Below are 20429 nucleotides of genomic sequence, written 5' to 3'. Positions count from 1 at the left end.
GAGGATTTTTAGGGAGGTGAAAATAACGTATATGACATGCATTCATATCAGTCTACTTTGGGACCAAACCCATACGATGTATAGCACCAGCGTACAATGCACACTACGGGCTGCAGGTGATTCTGATGTCCCAATGTAGGCTCATCCATTATAGCAACTGTACCACCATGGGAGGGTTACTGATAAGGAGGGAGGCTACATGTGTGTGCAGGTAGAAGGTATTTGAAAAGTCTCTGTACCTTCCTCTCAATTTCGCTGTGAACATAAAACTGGTCTAATAAATAAACTCTTTATAGTAAACCAATAAAGATTTTATCATAACTTCTTTAGAAAATTGAATCCAACAGTATAATAAAAGGACAATACATCATAAACAAATGGGTTTTTTTCCCAGGACTGCAGGGTTGGCTTAACATTCAAACATCGTTGTTATCTGCCAGATTAACAATGGAAAACAGTAGATCCATAGAATCATCTCAACAGACAGAGGCATTTGATACAATTCAACACCCATTCCTGATTTTGTAAAAATGAAAAGTCTCAGCAAAATAAGAATTTTTCAGCAAGATAAAGAGCATCTGTGATGAACCTACAGCTAACATGTATCACGGTGAAAAACTGAGTATGTTCCCCAGAAGATGAACAACAACACAGGAATGTCTGCTTTTACTGCTTTTATGCAGCATTGTTCTGAAGACTCTAGCTAGCGCAGTCGGGCAAGAAAAAGAAATAAAAGTCATCCCAGTTGAAAAAATAAATAAAACTATCTTTATACATGACCATGACCACACAATAGGTTTGAGTAAACTCTAACCTGTGGACCAGCTTCTTGTCTTCGTCAATGAGCACAGCTGTGTTCATTAATGTACAGGTTGTCTATGGCTGCTCTCATACTACAGTGGCAGAGTCTATCAGCTACAACAGAGACCCCTTTTGCCACAAGTCTTTAATAAGAGGGTACTTTGAGAAAGAAAAGGTTTGACAATCTTTGGTCTATGTAGAAAATCTGATCAAATATACCCAGAATGTACCAGAACTAATAAGTGAGTTCAGCAAGATTGGACTATACAAAATCAACATACAAAAACCAACTGTATTTCTGTATATTAGCGATAGAGTAAAATTTAAAAAAATATCATTTATGACTATATAAAAAACTGAACAGCTGATAAAACATAAAAAGACCTATATACTAAAAACTACAAAATATTACTGAGAAAATTAAATATGACCTATATAAATGGAGACATACACTTTCTTCAGAAGCAGGAAGATTCATTACAGTTAAGATGTCCATTCTCCATAATCTATAAATACAACACAATCCCAACCTAATCAATCCCAACAAGCCAGCAGACTTTTTTTTAAATTGACAAATCGATGTGGAAATGCAAAGGATCTAGTAGAGCCAAAACAGAACCAATAACAAAATCTGAAAACTGATTTTGAGAATTATTACAAATCAATAGTAATCAAAACAATGTGCCACTGGTACAGGATGAGTATCCCTTATTAAAAATGCTTGGGACCAGAAGTATTGCAGATTTTGGATTTTGGAATATTTGCATATACATAATGAGATCTCTAGGACATAGAACCTAGGTCTAAACACAAAATACACTTATTTTTCATATACACCTCATACACAAAGCCTGAAGGTAATCTTATTTTATTTTATTATTTTAATTTTTGAGACAGTCTTGCTCTGTCACCCAGTCCAGAGTGCAGTGGTGAGATCATGGCTCATTGCAACCTCTGCCTCCCAAGCTGAAGCGATTTCTTGCCTCAGCCACCTGAATAGCTGGGAATACAGTGTGCATCACCATGCTCAACTAATTTTTGTATTTTTAGTAGAGATGGGGTTTTGCCATGTTGGCCAGGATGATCTTGAACTCCTGACCAAAAGTGATCCTCCTGCCTTGGCCTCCCAAAGTTCTGGGATTACAGGCATTAGCCACCACGCCTGGCCTCTGAAAGTAATTTTAAATATTTCATAATTTTTGAATGAAACAAAGTTTGTGCACACGAGCTCAGTTATGGAACTTTCCACTTGTGAGATCAGGTTGACAATGAAAACATTGTGGATTTTACAGCATTTCAGATTTGGGATTTTGAATTAGGGATGCTCAACCTATATAAAAAAAGTCAAATACAGACAGTCCCCAACTTCAGGTGGTTTAACTTATTAATTTTACAATGGGTTTAATGAAGTATTGCTTAGCTTTTGACTGAAAGGGTGGATTTATCAGGAAGTAACCCTACCATAATTTGAGGAGCACTGAATTAAAAGAATTCAACAGAAAGTCCACAAATAGATGACATATAGCCAACCAGTTTATTTCTGACAAAGGCAGGATGGCAATGTGGTAGAGAAAGGATAGCCATTTCCACATATAGTGCTCAAACAACTGGCTGTTCAGATCCAAAAAGTTAACTTGAATCTATACCTCATTCTATATACAAAAATAAACTCAAAATGAAACATGCATTTAAATGTAAGACCCAGAACTATAAGACCCCTAGAATGATGCACAGAATAAAATTTTTGAGAAAATTACTTGTGCTAGGCACAGTTTTCTTAGATACGACATAAAATGCAAACTCTGTAACTAAACAAGTTCTTCAAAATTTAAAACTCTTCAAAAGACACTATTAATAAAGTCAACCTACAAACTGGAAAAAAAATTCTTGTAAAGTAATAGTATCCAGAACTATTAAAATTCATCAAGCAAGAAAACATCAATCTAATTTTGTAAATGGAAAAAGATTTGAAAACATGGTTCACCAAAGAGGATATACAGATGGCAAATAAAACCATAGAAAGATGTTTAATATGTTTAGTCATTAGGATCATGCACAGTAACCACATCCATGAGAATGGCTACAAATAAATACTGCAGTACTTAGTGTAACAATGCAGCAACTGCAACCGTCCTATTCTGCTGATGACAATACAAAATGGTACACATCTTTTGGAAAACAATTTAGCAGTTTTTCTAAAAAGGGAACATAAGGCAGCAAAGGACACTTTTGAGGGTGATGGATATGATAATTGTGTTGATTATGGTGACAGTTTCACAGGTGTATACACCTGTCAAAACTTACTAAATTGTACATCTTACATATGTGCACTTTAACATACATCAACTATATTTCACTAAAGCTAAGGATTGTAGGAGCAAACACCTGGGCGCTGGCTGTGACACAGAGAGAAACAAGGGTATGAAATGAAGTAGTATAAAGCTAGAGCATTGTCATCTTTACCTTATAGCAATGACAAGTTGCAGCTGGGTGTTAAGCAATCGGGTAACATGATCAGATGTGAATTTTAAAAATGTATATAATTATGGTTGCAGAATAGACCATGGTTTTGGAAGGTGGGGAAGTAGGGAAAAGAGTTATAAGTTTATCACAGTAATCAAGGTATGAGATAATGACAACCTGACCCTGGGTAAAGGCATATTTCTGAGATGAACATCCCTATAACACATCAGTGATCTATGGTATGGTGCTAAGCAATGTGTGCATACATTACTATAGGATAGGGAAAAAGCCTTATATTTATGCACTGCTCCTACCTTTATGCTCCATTCCATGTTTTTCAATGAATAACATAAAGTTTTTATCACTGGAATAAGGCAAGTCATCATCCTCCGAGGATGTTTCAGGTGACCAAATTATGTCATTGAGGTCATCCTTGGAATATAGATCTCTTTTAACCTATAATAAATAACACTGTTTCAAAATGTCTACCAAATATTTATGGCAAACACTAAATGTACACCAGTGGGAACTATTCATCTTTTTCTATAAGCAAAACCAAAGTACTTCTTAAAATAACTGACTTTGGTTAAAAGGGTACCTTTACGAATGGTTGCTGTTGCTTTTTGAAAGCCAATGTCTTTACAACAAAGGATTTTCTGTTTTTTAAGTGAACTTTAATAAGGAATTTTCAACAACATTCTTGACAATATACTTTTACAATACCTTGTTCTTTTCATTAGAGGTTTTCCTTGCAAGCCTAAAAAAAAAAAAAAACCAAAAAATTCCAATCAGGCAAATAGTAAATATGTAAAATACAAAGAATATCTATAACTATTTCTTAAATAAAACCTCTGTATTTGTAATTTCTCTCTCCTATTCATAAAGTTTACAGGAAATTTTTCACAGGTGATATAAAATACAATTATTTTCTACAAGGGGATAAAACTATAAATGGAAAGGGTATATTATAGGACAAATAAAATATATTACTACTAATATAAAACAATTAAGTTTAGATCAAGTTTTCTGAAAGCCAAAGAAAAAGAAGAAACATGTTACTTGTATTATTTCATAGAAAAAATATATATAACACACTAGTTTTTTCTCTTGTTGCCCCTCCCTCCGTTTTTTTGTTTGTTTGTTTTGTTTTATTTTTTAAAACAGAGTCTCACTCTGTCACCCAGGCCAGTGTACAATGGCGTGATCTCGGCTAACTGCAACCTCCACCCCAGGGTTCTAGTGATTCTCCTACCTCAGCCTCCTGAGTAGCTGGAATTACAGGCACCTGCCACCACGCCCAGCTTATGTATTTATTGTTTGTATTTTTGGTAGAGACGGGGTTTCACCATGTTGGCCTGGCTGGTCTTACCACGTTGGCCTGGCTGGTCTTGAACTCCTGACCTAAGGTGATCCACCTGCCTCAGCCTCCCGAAGTGCTAGGATTACAGGTGTGAGCCACTGCACCAGGCCTTGTTGCCCTTTTATATACAAACAAGCTTTAATTGGTACTAAGACCTATGTGATAAATATTAATTATGTAACAGAAACCCTTATTTAAATGATGACATTGGTGAGCTTTTCAGGACATACTGTGCAGGTACTGTGTACTATTCTAAACACTGTACAAGTGTTTAAGTGTCTTGAATCCTCCCAACAATTCTGTGTAGTAGGTAACTTACTAGGCATTTAATACAGGAAGAAAGTAGGCAAGGAAAGGCCATATAATTTGCCCAGGCCCATAAAACTGGTCAATAGCAGACTAAGCATTCAAACCCAAGAACTCTGGCTCCAAAATATGTGTTTCAGGATACTCTATAATATGCTATAAAAGTAATATTTATTTTCAACTGTTTACAAGTAATATAAAAGCAGATGAATTCTTATTATCTATGACTACAAATAATCTCTGAATCTTGCAATTTTTTATTTTATTTTATTTTTATTTTATTTTATTTTATTTTATTTTTTGAGACGGAGTCTAGCTCTGTTGCCCAGGCTGGAGTGCAATGGCCGGATCTCAGCTCACTGCAAGCCCCGCCTCCCGGGTTCACGCCATTCTCCTGCCTCAGCCTCCCGAGTAGCTGGGAGTACAGGCGCCCGCCACCTTGCCCGGCTAATTTTTTTTTGTATTTTAGTAGAGACGGGGTTTCACCGTGTTAGCCAGGATGGTCTCGATCTCCTGAACTCGTGATCCGCCCGTCTCGGCCTCCCAAAGTGCTGGGATTACAGGCTTGAGCCACCGCGCCCGGCCGCAATTTTTTAAAGTAAGATTTTATACCTATGCAGTTTTGGAAACCTGCTTTTAGTAATCTGAAAACTTGGTTTCTCTAAAGAAATTCACCAAAAAACATTCCTTCATCCTTTCAACTATTCATGTATTCGACCAACACTTACTGAGTGTACAACACATGTCAAAGAGCCTGTTGATTGGTCCAGGGAAATATATATATTTTTTTACCTTTGAACTATACAGTCCAAAAGTAACAGTCTGCAATGAATTTTTTCAGGAGTTTGCTTTTCTATTATTCATTAGAAAGCCTCCCTCTCCCCACAATCTGAAAAACCATAAAGGTGACACGCCTGTTATTTCAGAATACCTTGCTAAAGCACAGCTATTCGTGATGCTACTTTCAAAGGTACTGTGATACATAAATCATCAGGGAATGTTTAAATTCTATTCAACATGACTCAAGTGTTTGTATGTTTATTATTACAGATTCTAAAAATATATGCATGTGAGTTTAACTTTTAGGTCATCATTTTCACGTACCATTACATTAAAATATTCCATTCCTGAACCAATTCTTAAAGAAAAACCTCTTCCAATAAAATGATACGTGAATAGAAATTGTAAGAATTGATTTACTATAAATATTTAAAAAAGAATGTATCAAATTTTCCAAAGCTCACACATGCAAACAAAACTAAATTCCAAAAACACATTTCTTCTCTACTGGATTATTCCAAACAACAAACAAAAATACTCTAACAGTTTCCATTTTAAAATTGAAAATGAAACAAAAGTCTCTTGAATCTCACATTCTTCTTCTTTACTTGTCACCCATTTCTCTACTTCCTTTTGTAGTCAAAGTTCTCTCAGGAGTTGTCTGTGTTTAGCACTACAGTCAGGGTTCTATGGCAACCAGCTGAAACTCCTCCTTGACAAGGGCACTAATCATCATCTTAATCAGTCTTCCAGCAGCATTGATACAGTTGACTATTCTCTAGATTAGGCTGTCTACACTAGTTTATTTCTAGATAAAGTAATCACTGCTAATATTCCTTCACAGGGAGATAAGAAAATTAGAGATTTTATCCTCCTTCATCCTTAACCATTTCACTAAAACTGCTATCATTATTTTTACAGAAGACTGCCAGTCTTCTAGACTGGGTAGAAGACCAGTAAGTACACTGGCCTTCTCAAACACTGGTGTAACGACAGGTTCTTTTGAGGTGTATTTTTAAAATTTTCATTTTTCTTTACTTCCTTCACATGCAAGGGATGATCACTACTTTAAAAAATCCATTAAAAAGCCAATGCTTTCTAATAATTCTACTTACAAAGAATAAAAAAATTATTGTGAAATTCATACTCTTCTCCATCTCAATTTATTTACTAATTCAAAAACCAATTTGAACTACCAACATATCCAAAGAAATGTATATTCCCAGCTTTAAATAAAAAAAGGTAATCAGCCGAGCGCAGTGGCTCATGCCTCTAATCCCAGCATTTTGGGAAGCCAAGGTGGGTGGATCATGAGCTCAGGAGTTGAAGACCAGCCTGGCCAAGATGGTGAAACCTTGACTCTACTAAAAAAAAAAAAAAAAAAAAAAATTAACCAGGCGTGGTGGCGGGTGCCTGTAATCCTAGCTGCTTGGGAGGCTGAGGCAGGAGAATTGCTTGAATCAGAGGTTGCACTGAGCCAAGATTGCACCATTGCACTCCAGTCTAGGTGACAGAGCAAGACTCCATCTCAAAAACAAAACAAAACAAACAAAACAAAAACAGGTAACCAGGCCAGGCGTGATGGCTCACACCTGTAATCCTAGCACTTTGGGTGACCAAGGCAGGTGGATCACTTGAGGCAAGCCTGGCAAACATGGAAAGACCCTGATTCTATCAAAAATACAAAAACTAGCTGGCGTGGTTGTGCACGCTTATAATCCTTTGGAAGCTGAGGCATGAGAATCACTTGAACTTGAAAGGTAGAGGTTGCAGTGAGCTGAGATAGTGCCACTGCACTCCAGCTTGGGCAACAAAACTAGACTTTGTTTCAGAAAAAAAAGCAAAACAGTTAACAGGTAATTATGACACAACGCAGTATGTAAGAGCTGATCTAGAAAAAATTATATCTGAGCATGAGGAAGACTTTATGGAAGAGGCAAAAGACAAGAGGAGCTCACCAGGCCAAAACAAACAAACAAACAAACAAACAAAAAACAAAACAAAACCAGAAACAGTAGGAGAACACCATTCTACATAGAGAATAGAATGTGAGCACAGGGATTAGGCACGTGGCATCCAGTTGTTTCCTGGGAACTTGAAAGGTAAAGTGTAAAACACATGAAAGTAAACACTGAGGGAAGAATGCTACACTAAACTTGAATGCTACGCTAAAAGGCTGGAGCTCACTGCCTGCAAGCAATGACTCTTAGACATGGGGTCATAGTTGGATTTGTGCCATAGTTTTTAATATGTTTCACTGAATTAAGTTTTCAAAATACCATGAGCTACATACAACCTGAAAGAAACTGTGAAATTACCTTAAAGGGAGAAAATACTTTTAAAATACCCGTATGTCTTTATATATTGTTCAAATTAGCATTATTCTGATTAGATAGAATTTTGTTTGAAAATAGAATGATTTTATTAGAAACTTTTAGCATAGTATCTATTTCTAATAAGAAAAGCTGAGTGATCACAATATTGGGGTTTGCTCCCAAATTAGAAAACCATTTATACAGAGAGTATAGCTCATTAAAAAGAGCCCAAAGAATCCAAAAAGGGCATATAATTGCCAGGTAAAATTGTCAGAATGAACTCATGTCAAACTGTATTTTAAGTGAGTATTAATGTTTAAAACTATACACCAGGATAAACTCTATTCACTCATTCGGTAAACATTTATTGAGCTGCTACTTACTATATGCTAGGTCCTTTCCTAGGCAATGAAAAACACAACGATGACAAAATCCTACTCATGAGCGCCAAGTAAACAAAACAACTAACAGCAGAAGCAAAATATATAGTATGTTAGAGAGGAACAACTCAAGCAGGAAAAAGGAGTGTTTATGTGCAGGAGGGGCAAGGTGGTGAAAATATTAGGATGACTAGATAAGACCTTGCTGAGAGAGTGGCTTTTAAGGAAAGAACTGAAGAAATGGAAGGAGTAAGCAAGGAGGATATCTAACTCCATACAGAGTCAACCGCCCAGTACAGAGGGATGCAGAGTGTGTTCACAAAATAGAAAGAAGTTCCGTGTGGCTGCAGCAGAGTGGAAAGAGTAGAAAGGCAGAAGCATAAGTCAGGAAAATAGGAAGTCAGATCCTGTGGTTCCTTTGGAGTATTAGGAGAAAATCTGGCATATATTTTGAGTGAAATGGGAGGCAATTAGAAGTTTTTAACCAAAAGAGTGACATAATGTGACATGTTTTAATAGGTTCACTGGGTAAAGAATTGACGAAAAGAGGATTAAACATGGAGAAACAGAAAGACCTATTAGCAGTCTATGACACTACTCTAGATGGCCAATCAGATGACAGTGGAGTGGCTTGGACATGAAAGATGTGACTGGCTTCTGGATATATTGTGAAGTTAGACCTGATGAGATCTGCCAACATCTTGGCTGTGGAGTGTCAGAGATGGGGGTCGGGGGAGGGAGACAGAGAGAGAATGTGTGAGTCAAGGAGGACACCAGGGTTTTTGGCAGAGCATTTGCAAGAGTCATTATTAATGGAACAACAAGACTACATAAGGGGCAGGCAGGAGGAAGAACATCAGTAACCAGATTTTGGATCTGATAAACTTGACATATCCAATAGCTAATCAAGGAGAGATGTCAAGTAGACAGGCTGATATATAGGTCTGAAATTAAGGAGAGAAATGGGCTGGAGATATAAATTTGAAAATCATTAGCATATACAAGCTGGTAAAAGTCAGAAGAAAAAACCTCAAGAACTGAGCCCTGGGTCACTTTAATCTGTGAAAGGTAGAAGACGAGGAGATGTAACCAAAACAGGCTAAGATGGATGGACTAGAAAGTCAGGAGGAAAATCTAGGCCAGAGAGTGAGATTCTGAGAGCCAGTGAAGAAAGTGAAAGTATTGTTGATAGGTTACATAAAACGAGATCTAAAAAATTATATCTAGATGCGTTACAGTGAAAAATCAGTGACAACATTGAGAATAACAATTCTGGAGAGTGGTGAGAGTGAAAATTATGGCAGTGAGTTCAAGAGTGAATGGAAAGGAAACTTGAGGCCATGAGTACAAGCAGTTTAATTTTAGGGACATCATGCCCACGTGGCATTATCATGCATGATCTAATTTTCTTCTTGTTAAACTGTATTTTTCAATCCTTTCATAATGATTAAGGATTAATTACATGGTGTGTTTTAACACCTTAATAGTTTTTAAAAATTACATATATATAGCATTTTAAAAGCCAGACAAAGTAATAAATAACATCATAAAATTATAGAACTAAAAACCCCTTGAACATTTCTTTTTTTTTTTTTTTTTTTGTTTTTATTTTTTGAGACGGAGTCTCGCTCTGTCGCCCAGGCCGGAGTGCAGTGGCCAGATCTCAGCTCACTGCAAGCTCCGCCTCCCGGGTTCACGCCATTCTCCTGCCTCAGCCTCCCAAGTAGCTGGGACTACAGGCGCCCGCCACCTCGCCCGGCTAGTTTTTTGTACTTTTCAGTAGAGACGGGGTTTCACCGTATTAACCAGGATGGTCTCGATCTCCTGACCTCGTGATTCGCCCGTCTCGGCCTCCCAAAGTGCTGGGATTACAGGCTTGAGCCACCGCGCCCGGCCGAACATTTCTATATTATAAAGCTGGTTATCATTTTGCTCATGCTTATAAACAAAGACCACAGAAAGACTAAAGGGCAGTATTTCCTACCTGAGAAAAATCACCCAACTCTGAGATATTTTATACTCATCAAATATACAAAAAGGTTTGTCATACTAAAATATTAAATTCTATGAGATGAAAAAAGATGAAAATTCAAATAATCTTGTTTTGTCAACTGAATTTTTGTAAATTATATCATAGGAAGTCACTGTGGTAAAATATGGTGCCGTGCATGCTGAAATGTCTTTTAAAAGGATAATGGCAGGCATTCAGAGTGCCCCTAAACAGGAGGTTCACTGCATTAGCAGCACCCTGGTTTGGCACAGGAGTCAGCAAATCAGTACTTGTGGGCCAAATTCAGCCCACTGCCTGTTTTTGTAAGTAAAGTTTTCTTGGAACACAGTGCCACCTATTCATTTATTGTCTGTGAAAGATGTCAGAAACCTTCTGGTCCAGAAAGCCTAAAATAGTTACTATGTGGCTCTTTACAGGAAAAAACTGGTCAACTCCTGACTCGGCAGATCAAAGATCCTTTGATATAGTTTAACAAGTTTTACCAATATGCTGAATATTTACATGGAATACAGATCCCCATGTGCAATCCCTTGGGAATATTCAGATTATTCTGAGAATTCAATATTTGAGCACTCATGCATTGAGAACAAAAAAGCAAATGTCCTAACTAGCAATTTTGTTGGTAACGTGAAGTGCGAAGGTAGCATGTAGTTTCCTTTTGCAACTCAATAGATATTACAAGTATTAAGACATTACAACATTATATTCTGACAAAATTTACTTAAGTTGTGTTATCAAACTAAATGTAAATATACTTAACTGATGAAATAATCAGTATATTATAGATCCAACCTCATTTTTGAAAGAGACTTGCATACCACATTATTTAATGGGTATCACAATTTACCCATTTCCTTATTAATAGGATTTTAGACTATCTCCAGCTTTTTGATATGACAATGCTATAATGAAAATTCTTCAATGTATATGTAATATATATTAATATCCTTAACATACTTTTGTTATACTTAAGATGTTTCATAAACATGTTACAAACATACACATAGAAATACATAAGACATATATGCGTGCATGTATGTATATCTATATGCATGTAGCCAACATATATATATATATATAACATACAATAGGCCAACGTATATATGTAACATACAGTAGGGAAACATACACACATACACAGATACATATATCAGAATATATATGTTGGCTGATTGTATGTTATATATAACATGTAATAAATGTCCATAACTTGTGTGTATGTGTAAAGTCGTATTTCCTGCAGGATCCAGTCTCAGAAGTAAAGCTGACACATTAAAGGAATGACATATTTGAAATTTTGATACATGCTATTAAATTACTCTTCATTAAATTACATATTTACCAAATTTATTAAATTACATATTTACCAAATAAGTGTACGAGAGAACTTTTTTTCACATTTGCCCACACTAGTTATGTTTTAATAAAACACCAATATGCTTGGAAAAACTGTATCTAATTGCCTGTTAATTTGCATTTTTCTGATTACCACGTAAGACAGAATATTCCCGGTGAAAGTATAAATTTAATTAATCATGCATATTATTTGAAATTAGAATTCATTTGATAGTACAATAACAATAATGTACTATCAAATAGTGCTATAGGCTTACCTATTGTACTCTTCCCTCTTCTGCCTGGGAAACTGATGATCATCAGATTTCCTGCCCCTTCTTTCTTGAATTAATTCATCATCATCATCATCATTGTCACTGTCATCAGCATGTAGGTTTCTTGACACTTCCATTTTCTTATTTCTGCACTTTCTCATTTTTTCTGCAACCTTCAATGAAAGTGTGACACTGAGAATAAATGTCATTATTTCATCCAATAGAATAAACTGTTCATTCATTTTGTCGCTTGACTCAGTCTGTCATGATAATAGTCATTAAAATACTTTGGACTTCCATTTTATTATATAATTATTAGCATAAGTTATAATTTTTCCATTGAAATTCATATAAAGTCTAATTCATTTCTGTTTGAGTGACTACAACAAAATTTTCCAAACTTTCAAAAAGGGTCCATTCCAAATTTGTGCTTTTATTCCCATCCACTCTTTGCTAATATAAATTTTCACCATTTTGTGACCAGCAGAAATAGAGAAACAAAAGGAGAAAGGCATGAAATCTGTCCTCTTCTATTTTTACCTCCTAGAGTTTACACTGAATGGCCAGATTTAGAGAATGTGATATTGTGGGGCTTCAGGAACAGAAAGGAAGCTTTTCCCTCTCTGGGTAAGCTTTCCCCACTGTCTTTCATCTTTCTTTATTCATTCGGATCCTAGACTTCAAAAATGTGAAGGTGCCTGCTGAAATGCAGGAACCAAAATTCGAAACCACAGAAGCAGAGTGAAACTGCTGAGATGCTAGTAGAGTTCTGGAAAATGAGATGCTTTCCAAATTTCACATTCAGTAACCATGAGATTTTATAGCTGGAGAACAGACAGTGTAATTATCTACTTTAGCCCTGTTATCAAAAAAGATTAAATGACTCATCCAAAGCTCCTAAAGTGGCATTTCCTAGCATTTTGGGGCTCAGAAACCAATAATGCTATTTCATAATGCCGAGTCAGATAAATTATCTGATAAATTCATCAAATTTATCAGAAGAATTAAAAGTATCACTCTGGGAAAGTAACTTAATGCTTCACCAGGGGCTGAGAGACCTCATCTACTTTTACTTTTAAAGGTGGGTATCACCAGATTTTTGTCTATCTTTAAAACTTGATGTACAGAAACCAGGTTTCTACTTTGGAGTCAAAAACTAAATTCTTGGCTGAGAATCTATGATATTTATATGATAAAGTTATCATGCTAAAATTTATCATACTCTATTAAACAAAATCACATTAAGATCTGATTCGACAGAAACATGTAAAAGTGGTGATTAGAAAAATAGATGGAGGGAGGTGGCCAGGTGTGGTGGCTTACACCTGTAATCCCAGCACTTTGGGAGGCCGAGGTGGGCAGGTCACAAGGTCAGGAGATTGAGAGCATCCTCGCTAACACAGTGAAACCCTGTCTCTACTAAAAATACAAAAAATTAGCCGGGCATGGTGACGGGCACCTGTAGTCCCAGCTACTCGGGAGGCTGAGGCAGGAGAATGGCATGAGCCCGGGAGGCGGAGCTTGCAGTGAGCCGAGATCATTCCACAGCACTCCAGCCCAGGTGACAGAGGGAGACTCTGTCTCAAAAAAAAAAAAAAAAAAAGAAAAAGAAAAAAGAAAAATAGATGGAGGTATCTATATATATTTGTTTTCAAACATATTTAAGGAGTTCATGGCGAAATTATAAGCCCCAACATAATGAGTTAAATGAATAAACTTGCACACCTGAAAGCACAACATACAACATACACCTTTGACTATGAATATTTGTTCCAACTCTCATGGATAGGTAGATTCTTATATCATTTCTCAGTCATTGCGCTTCCTCCCCACTGATTTCCCACTTTTTTAAGTAAGTGCAATTCACCCTCAAGACTATAGGGAAAAATTAGGTCCTAGAGCTTATTACATTCTTTAAGCAATTTCCTATATGCTTACTCTACTTCAGAAGTATCCATATCCATGGTGCATGGATAGATTAGTTTCCCAGTCCCAATGCCACTTAAAAAACTGATAGATAGACTTGGGTTGATTAAGAAACAAAGACTATAGAATGTTCTCCTGAACTTCTATCATTTAGATAGAAAAATAATCTATTTCCACAGAAAATTATGTATTTAGTAGCCCCAATTTACACACGAGCTTTTCATAAGTAAAAAAGTAGAATGCACCAAATAATTGATCAAGAGGAAAAAACCACGTAGCAGCAAGTGGCCCTCTAAGTCTTTCTCAAGTTGAACTTTTTCTTTCTTCAAAGTCAGGAACTCTAGTTTTCATATGCCTACTTCATTCTTCAGTCTTTGTATACTGTGCCGTAACTGTTCTTCTCAGCGTACTTTTGATGTTCTGTCACTATGTGGTGGAGAGGAATGCACATTTTCTAATCCGGTTCTATTCTTTTATAGTTACTTGCACTGCAATTATGATACAATGGTTTCTGGAACAAGTTTCCGTAACAAGAGAAGCACCATGCCGTTTTGTTTACTCACATGCTTCATTTCTCTGGAGGAGGTAAGTCACAAATCTAAAAGGCTTTTTGGATCACTACACTGAGGCAGCACATTTCTGATGTCCAATTTGCAATTAGTGTTGTTTTCATCATGTGCCTGTAACACTCTTGGTCTTCTTTTATTTCAATGATAATTACTTCTGGGTTCCTTGCTTTTGTATTTTCTGTGTCATTATAAAAATTCTACTGCTCTGTGTTAAAAACATGTACAGTGTCTGGTTTGTTATTTATTTTCGTTTTTAAAATAAAAATCAGAAGGTGACTGGCAAGCATATTCCAGGGACCCAGCATAGAAATGAAATGGAAAGATATTTATGAGACTGAACTATTTTTGTTCAGAAAATATCTGGAATACTACACATAGGAATATTCCAGATGCATTCCTTCCTGACCATCACGTATATTATTTTTCAAATTAGAGGGTATGTTCTTTACATTTCTTTCTTCCTGTAGTGGCTCTTCCTCTGAACAATCCAAAGTTTTGGATTCTTCACAAATTTTACTCAATCTCTGCTTTAACTTAATTGTGATGAGTTTTAAAGTTTTTTCCACCCTCATTTGCCTTGTTTGATCCACATTTTCTCCTATTTTTGCACATAAAGGAGTCCTGCATATAGAGATGTATGCTCTCTATTACAGTACTTGTTCGCTTCTGTTTGTTGAGACATTTTTGCAAATGCAAAAGTGGAAGATTAATTTGCTAGTTTTGTTTGTCAGATGTCTTTTTTGTCAGGGTGCATGTTTTAAAGATAACTTTGTCATTAAATAATCAAGTATGGAATAATAAAATTAAAAAATAATAAAACTTTAACTGTTAAACTGCTTATTCTATGTTTATCTACTCCCAATCACCGGACTGTAATTACTTAAGTTAAAACTAATTTATATTAGCCTAAAATAGGGGAAAAATATCAACCATCAATCTTAACTTTGTAACTGTTTGTTTGGACTAAGATTAATTCGTTATGTGTTTAATTTACCAAAAATGAATTAAAAGGTGATTTGCACTATTACAAAGGCATCTTCACTTAAGAAAATTTTATCTCAGTGTATCTGAAATAGTGACACTCAACAAACAGTGCATACTTGAGTGCTTTTTTTCCAAAGATTACTAAGTGATGAGTAGGCAAACTTTTAACAGAAATCAAAATCAACACTAATCAGAAACAAAGCCAAATTCATAAAATTTAATTCAAACTATAAACCGTAATATGATAGTGTTATGTAGGATTCTATATAGACTATAGTCTTAAGTCAAGTTTCAATACATTCCAAAGTCCACTAATGACAGTGATTTAAAAAAATTTTAACAATAGTTACAGACTTCCTATACAGAAATAAGTTAGAAAGTTACTGTTTGTACCCTCACACCAAAGCTCCCATTCTGCAAGTCTGGTTCTCGTGACAGGCAGTTGGGTTGACTTTATGACCCCACTCTCTCCCTGAACACAGATACTAAAGTCAATTAAAATTTACAATGGAGAATACATTTTTAATCATAGTATTAGTGACCAGTAATATATAAAGTTGCAAATTTTGAAACATTAGCAATGATTACTCCTTTAACATGAACCCAAGTCAGCAGCCATCACTGTTAAATTGTTCATAATTTTGACTGCTTAAAATTATAATTCATTATTTGATGTTACCTTATTATACTAGGATGTTATAAAAATGAACAGCAAACAATATTTAGGAACTTTTGGCTTCATTTTCAAGAGAAAAGATTAGCTATAAATCACTACAGATTCTGAAAATATTTTCAGTTTTATAACCAATTAAAATGTTTTTAAATTAAATATTAAATTATAATCAACTGATTCTAAAAGGCAAGTCCAAAGGTAATTTCATTTGAACTATGTTATGTTACCAAAGCAAAGAAAACCAGAAATTTGAAATTAAATTTTTACAAACCTGTGGCTGGTTATTTTCACATCCTTGAAGCCTGTCTTGCTCTCCCTCTGATATCAATTTTAAGTCTTGTTCTGCTCAAAAATCCATATATTTCATTAAAATGAATTACTTAGAACAGTTAGATAAAAGTTATAGTCTTTATAAACATGAATAAAAAACATATTTTTCTTTTATAAAATGAGAGTTTAAATAAAGCTTAATCTCTAGTGGGGTATCTGCTTCTTTAAAAAATACTTCTTTAAAAAATTCTCCAAAACTTCAACAAACCACGTGGCAAGACACTAGATGTCACCAGAGTCAAGCCATACATTCATCTCACAGATTCACTCACAATTTTATTCACCCATCATCAGTGAACAAAACCACCAGAAACAAAAAAATTAAAAATCCAAAAGAAACAGATAAAGTAATACTGTATGTTCTCCTTTACTTTATAATAGTACCTTTGTAACAATACACTAAGCATGTTATTTAGTACTAGTAATTTCCAATATGACTTTCTCTTTACCCCTTCATCAGTGTACACTCTGTTCTTTATAACTGAAATGTTTTCCTCTACTATTCTGACAAATTTCTATTCATCTTGTAAGACTAACACACCTATGTGATGTCTTCCCTGATTCTATCTTTCCCTAGATAAAACTTGTATATAATGTAAATTTCATAAGACACGCAGTTAAGGTGTCAAAAGCGAGGTTATATTTCAACAGACTATAACTAAATTACAAAAGTGCACATACTCCAATGACAAGAAAAAAAAAGATCTTCAATAAGAATAGCAATCATGACCCTGAAAGGATAAATGTCAAAGATAATGGGTGAGTGGTGTGGCTTATCATTACTGCAGCACATCAGATTCATTTATACCATTATCCTACAAGTATCCATCATATTCAACTATTTGTCTTGTAATTGAGGAATTACACAGTTGTGATGAAACATAAGCTGAACATATTCAATTCTCATCAGATAAACTGTTCCGAATTCATCAGCTCAGATAGTTGTAGAATAAGTTAATATGAATATACATCTTTTTAAATTACAAGGTGAGTTACTGCTATGTGTAAATTGATTGTATTGTGTGGTTTGCCCTGTCTTAAAGTTTCTTGATCCACTCATGCAAGATGGTATATAAAACACATCACAAAATAATGTGTGAGCAACTTTCAATGTGTAAATATTTATTGCAAAAAATAAAAATTTCACATTCATTGTATTAAGCTTTTATATTTCAAAATCAGTACAATGTTTACTAAAAACATTAGTTTTGTTATTCGAGGAATAAATCCTGTACTTTTTTTGTTTCTGAAACTACTGTGATTGGGTATACCATCCTAGTCTCTCAAGTACTTTTATGGAACAGCTATCTAATAAAAAAAATAGCTTTCTTAATAAAAAAAATAGCTTTCTTAACAAAAGCAGTAAAAGTTCTTTAGTTCAAATGAGTTTCATTTGATTATCTAATATAAATTTAACTTATATCTTTGATGTGTGATATAAAGTACAGCAATGAGTTGCTATGGTTTACCCCAATTACTGCACTCCCTCCTCCTCCCAGTAATTTCAAGGGCAGTAACAATCTTTTTTTTTTTTTTTTTTTTTTTTTTTGAGACGGAGTCTTGCTCTGTCGCCCAGGCTGGAGTGCAGTAGCCGGATCTCAGCTCACTGCAAGCTCCGCCTCCCGGGTTCATGCCATTCTCCTGCCTCAGCCTCCCGAGTAGCTGGGACTACAGGCGCCTGCCACTGCGCCCGGCTAGTTTTTTGTATTTTTTAGTAGAGACGGGGTTTCATCGTGTTAGCCAGGATGGTCTCGATCTCCTGACCTCGTGATCTGCCCGTCTCGGCCTCCCAAAGTGCTGGGATTACAGGCTTGAGCCACCGCGCCCGGCCGGCAGTAACAATCTAATATCCTGAGTGCAAACATACTGAAGCCATCTGAATTAAGTTCTCTCAAGTGTCCTCATCACTAACTCCAGAACTACGGAGATAGCTTCTTTCTTTCCTCCCTCATTCCCACTTCACAGTCTCCATGTCTTTGGAAAAGTCTCTCAGTATGTGCTCTTTCTTCTTCTTGCATATACCTCTCATGGATTATGCCCACTTCTTTCCTCTTCATTAAGCAGTAGGATCTCACATCAATAATTTCTATTTCATAATTTTACCCTCTGGCTGGAAACATATTCAGAAATAAAAGCAATACAACACTTTCCCTTGGCCCTTTTATGTCTTGAACTGCTATCCAACAGCAGTCCACGGGCAAACAGGTATATGGTTGAGCGCTCAACAGCACTGATCACCAGAGAAATCCCAATCAAAACAACAGTGACAGATCATCTCACCACCCCAGTTAAAATGGCCTTTATCCAAATGACAGGGTATAATGAGTGCTGATGAGGATGTGGATGACGAGGAACCCTCCTACATTGTGGGCATGTAAATTACTACAGCCACTATGGAGAATACTGTGGAGAGTCCTCAAAAAACTAAAAGTAGGCCAGATGTGGGGCTTATGCCTGTAATTCCAGCACTGTTGGAGGCCAAGGCAAGAGGATTGCTTGAGCTCAGGAGTTTGAGACGAGCCTGGCCAATAGGGTGAAACTCTGTCTCTACCAAAAATGAAAACAATTAGCCAGGCATTGTGGCATGCACCTGTGGTCCCAGCTACTTGGGAGGCTGATGTGCGAGGATCATCTGAGACCAGGAGGCTTTTTTTTTTATTTTGGCATCTAAAAAAAGAAAAAAAAACCCAAAACTAAAAATACAACTACCATATGATCCCATCAATCCCATTGCTAGGTATATACTTAAAAAGCAAGGGAATCAGTAAATTGAAGAGATATCTGCCTTCTCATGTTTATTGCAGCACTCTTCACAACAGCCAAAATGTAAAATCAACCTATTTGTACACCAACAAATGGACAAAGAAAATGTACATATACACAATGGAATACAGTCCAGTCATAAAAGAGAATGAGATCCTGTCATTTGCAATGGCATGGATGGATATACATTTTCTCATCAGAAACTTCAAAATTACCAGCTCACGTCTTTCTTTCCCCTCTGTCCGTGCTGACAGTCTATCTACTTTGTGAAAGATTTCTACATCTGCAGTCATGATTCTTCCCACTCCACATTTTTTATGGATTACTACCACCACATCTCTGCTCTTGTTTTAGCAATAGTATCTTACATCTATAATTTCTATTTCTTCACCTCTTTCTACTTCCCCTCTGGCTAGAAACATGATCTGAAATAAAAGCAAAATCATGCTGTCCTCTGAGCCTGTTATGTCTTAACTGCTCCCCAGTGGCTCCTTTCCAATTCCTATATAGGAAAAAAGTCTATAACACTGCCACTCAAGAGTGTGGCTCGAGGATCAGCAGTGTCAGCATCGCCTGAGAACTTAACAGAAATGCAGAATCCCAGGCCTGCTGAATCAGAATATGCATTTTAACAAGGCCCCCAGATGATATATTGAAGTGTGAGAAGTTCTGTTCTACACTCACTGTATATGACTTTTAATTGTATACATGCACAGATGACCACACATGCTTATATTCACCTATGGTAGATAAAACATAGAACTGCCTGGTCAGGTTCTTCCATCAATGAGGAAGACAGGAAGAATTAAAAATTTTACTCCAATTCTCCGACAAGTTTTGGTGCTAGAAGCCCACTATATCTTCTTCCCACTTTTCTAAAACCCTTTTCTTCCTTTTTCTTGAGACGGAGTCTCGCGCTGTCGCCCAGAATGGACTGCTCACTGCAAGCTTCACCTCTCGGGTTCATGCCATTCTCCTGCCTGGGTCTCCAAAAGTGCTGGGATTACAGGCGTGAGCCACCGTGCCCGGCCCCCTTTTCTTCCTTTTTCTAAGGAATTATTCTATTTTGCCACGTTCTATGTACCTTCTTTTTCCTTCATTTACCCCTGCACTCACTGCCTTTCTCATTCTTCATTCCCTCTTCTCTCCTTTCTTCTT

General features: G+C 36.1%; 1 protein-coding gene across 3 annotated transcripts in view; it reads right to left on the bottom strand.

The window, feature by feature from the left end:
* The window catches only part of ANKRD62 (ankyrin repeat domain 62), an 81626-nt gene that overhangs the window by 36259 nt on the left and 24938 nt on the right, over nt 1-20429 (bottom strand). For all 3 annotated transcript variants that reach the window (XM_005587219.5, XM_045378213.3, XM_045378214.3), the window contains 4 exons: nt 16450-16520; nt 12030-12199; nt 3988-4021; nt 3579-3720 (listed from right to left, as the gene is read on the bottom strand). In XM_005587219.5, coding sequence (XP_005587276.3) covers nt 3579-3720; nt 3988-4021; nt 12030-12199; nt 16450-16520 — 417 coding nt within the window. The remainder of the gene's footprint in view (nt 1-3578; nt 3721-3987; nt 4022-12029; nt 12200-16449; nt 16521-20429) is intronic.

Source organism: Macaca fascicularis, chromosome 18 (genome assembly GCF_037993035.2).
Source record: "Macaca fascicularis isolate 582-1 chromosome 18, T2T-MFA8v1.1".
Classification (NCBI taxonomy): Eukaryota; Metazoa; Chordata; class Mammalia; order Primates; family Cercopithecidae; genus Macaca; species Macaca fascicularis.
Note: the sequence above shows the minus strand (reverse complement) of the source record. Positions and strands in the feature narration are given on the sequence as shown.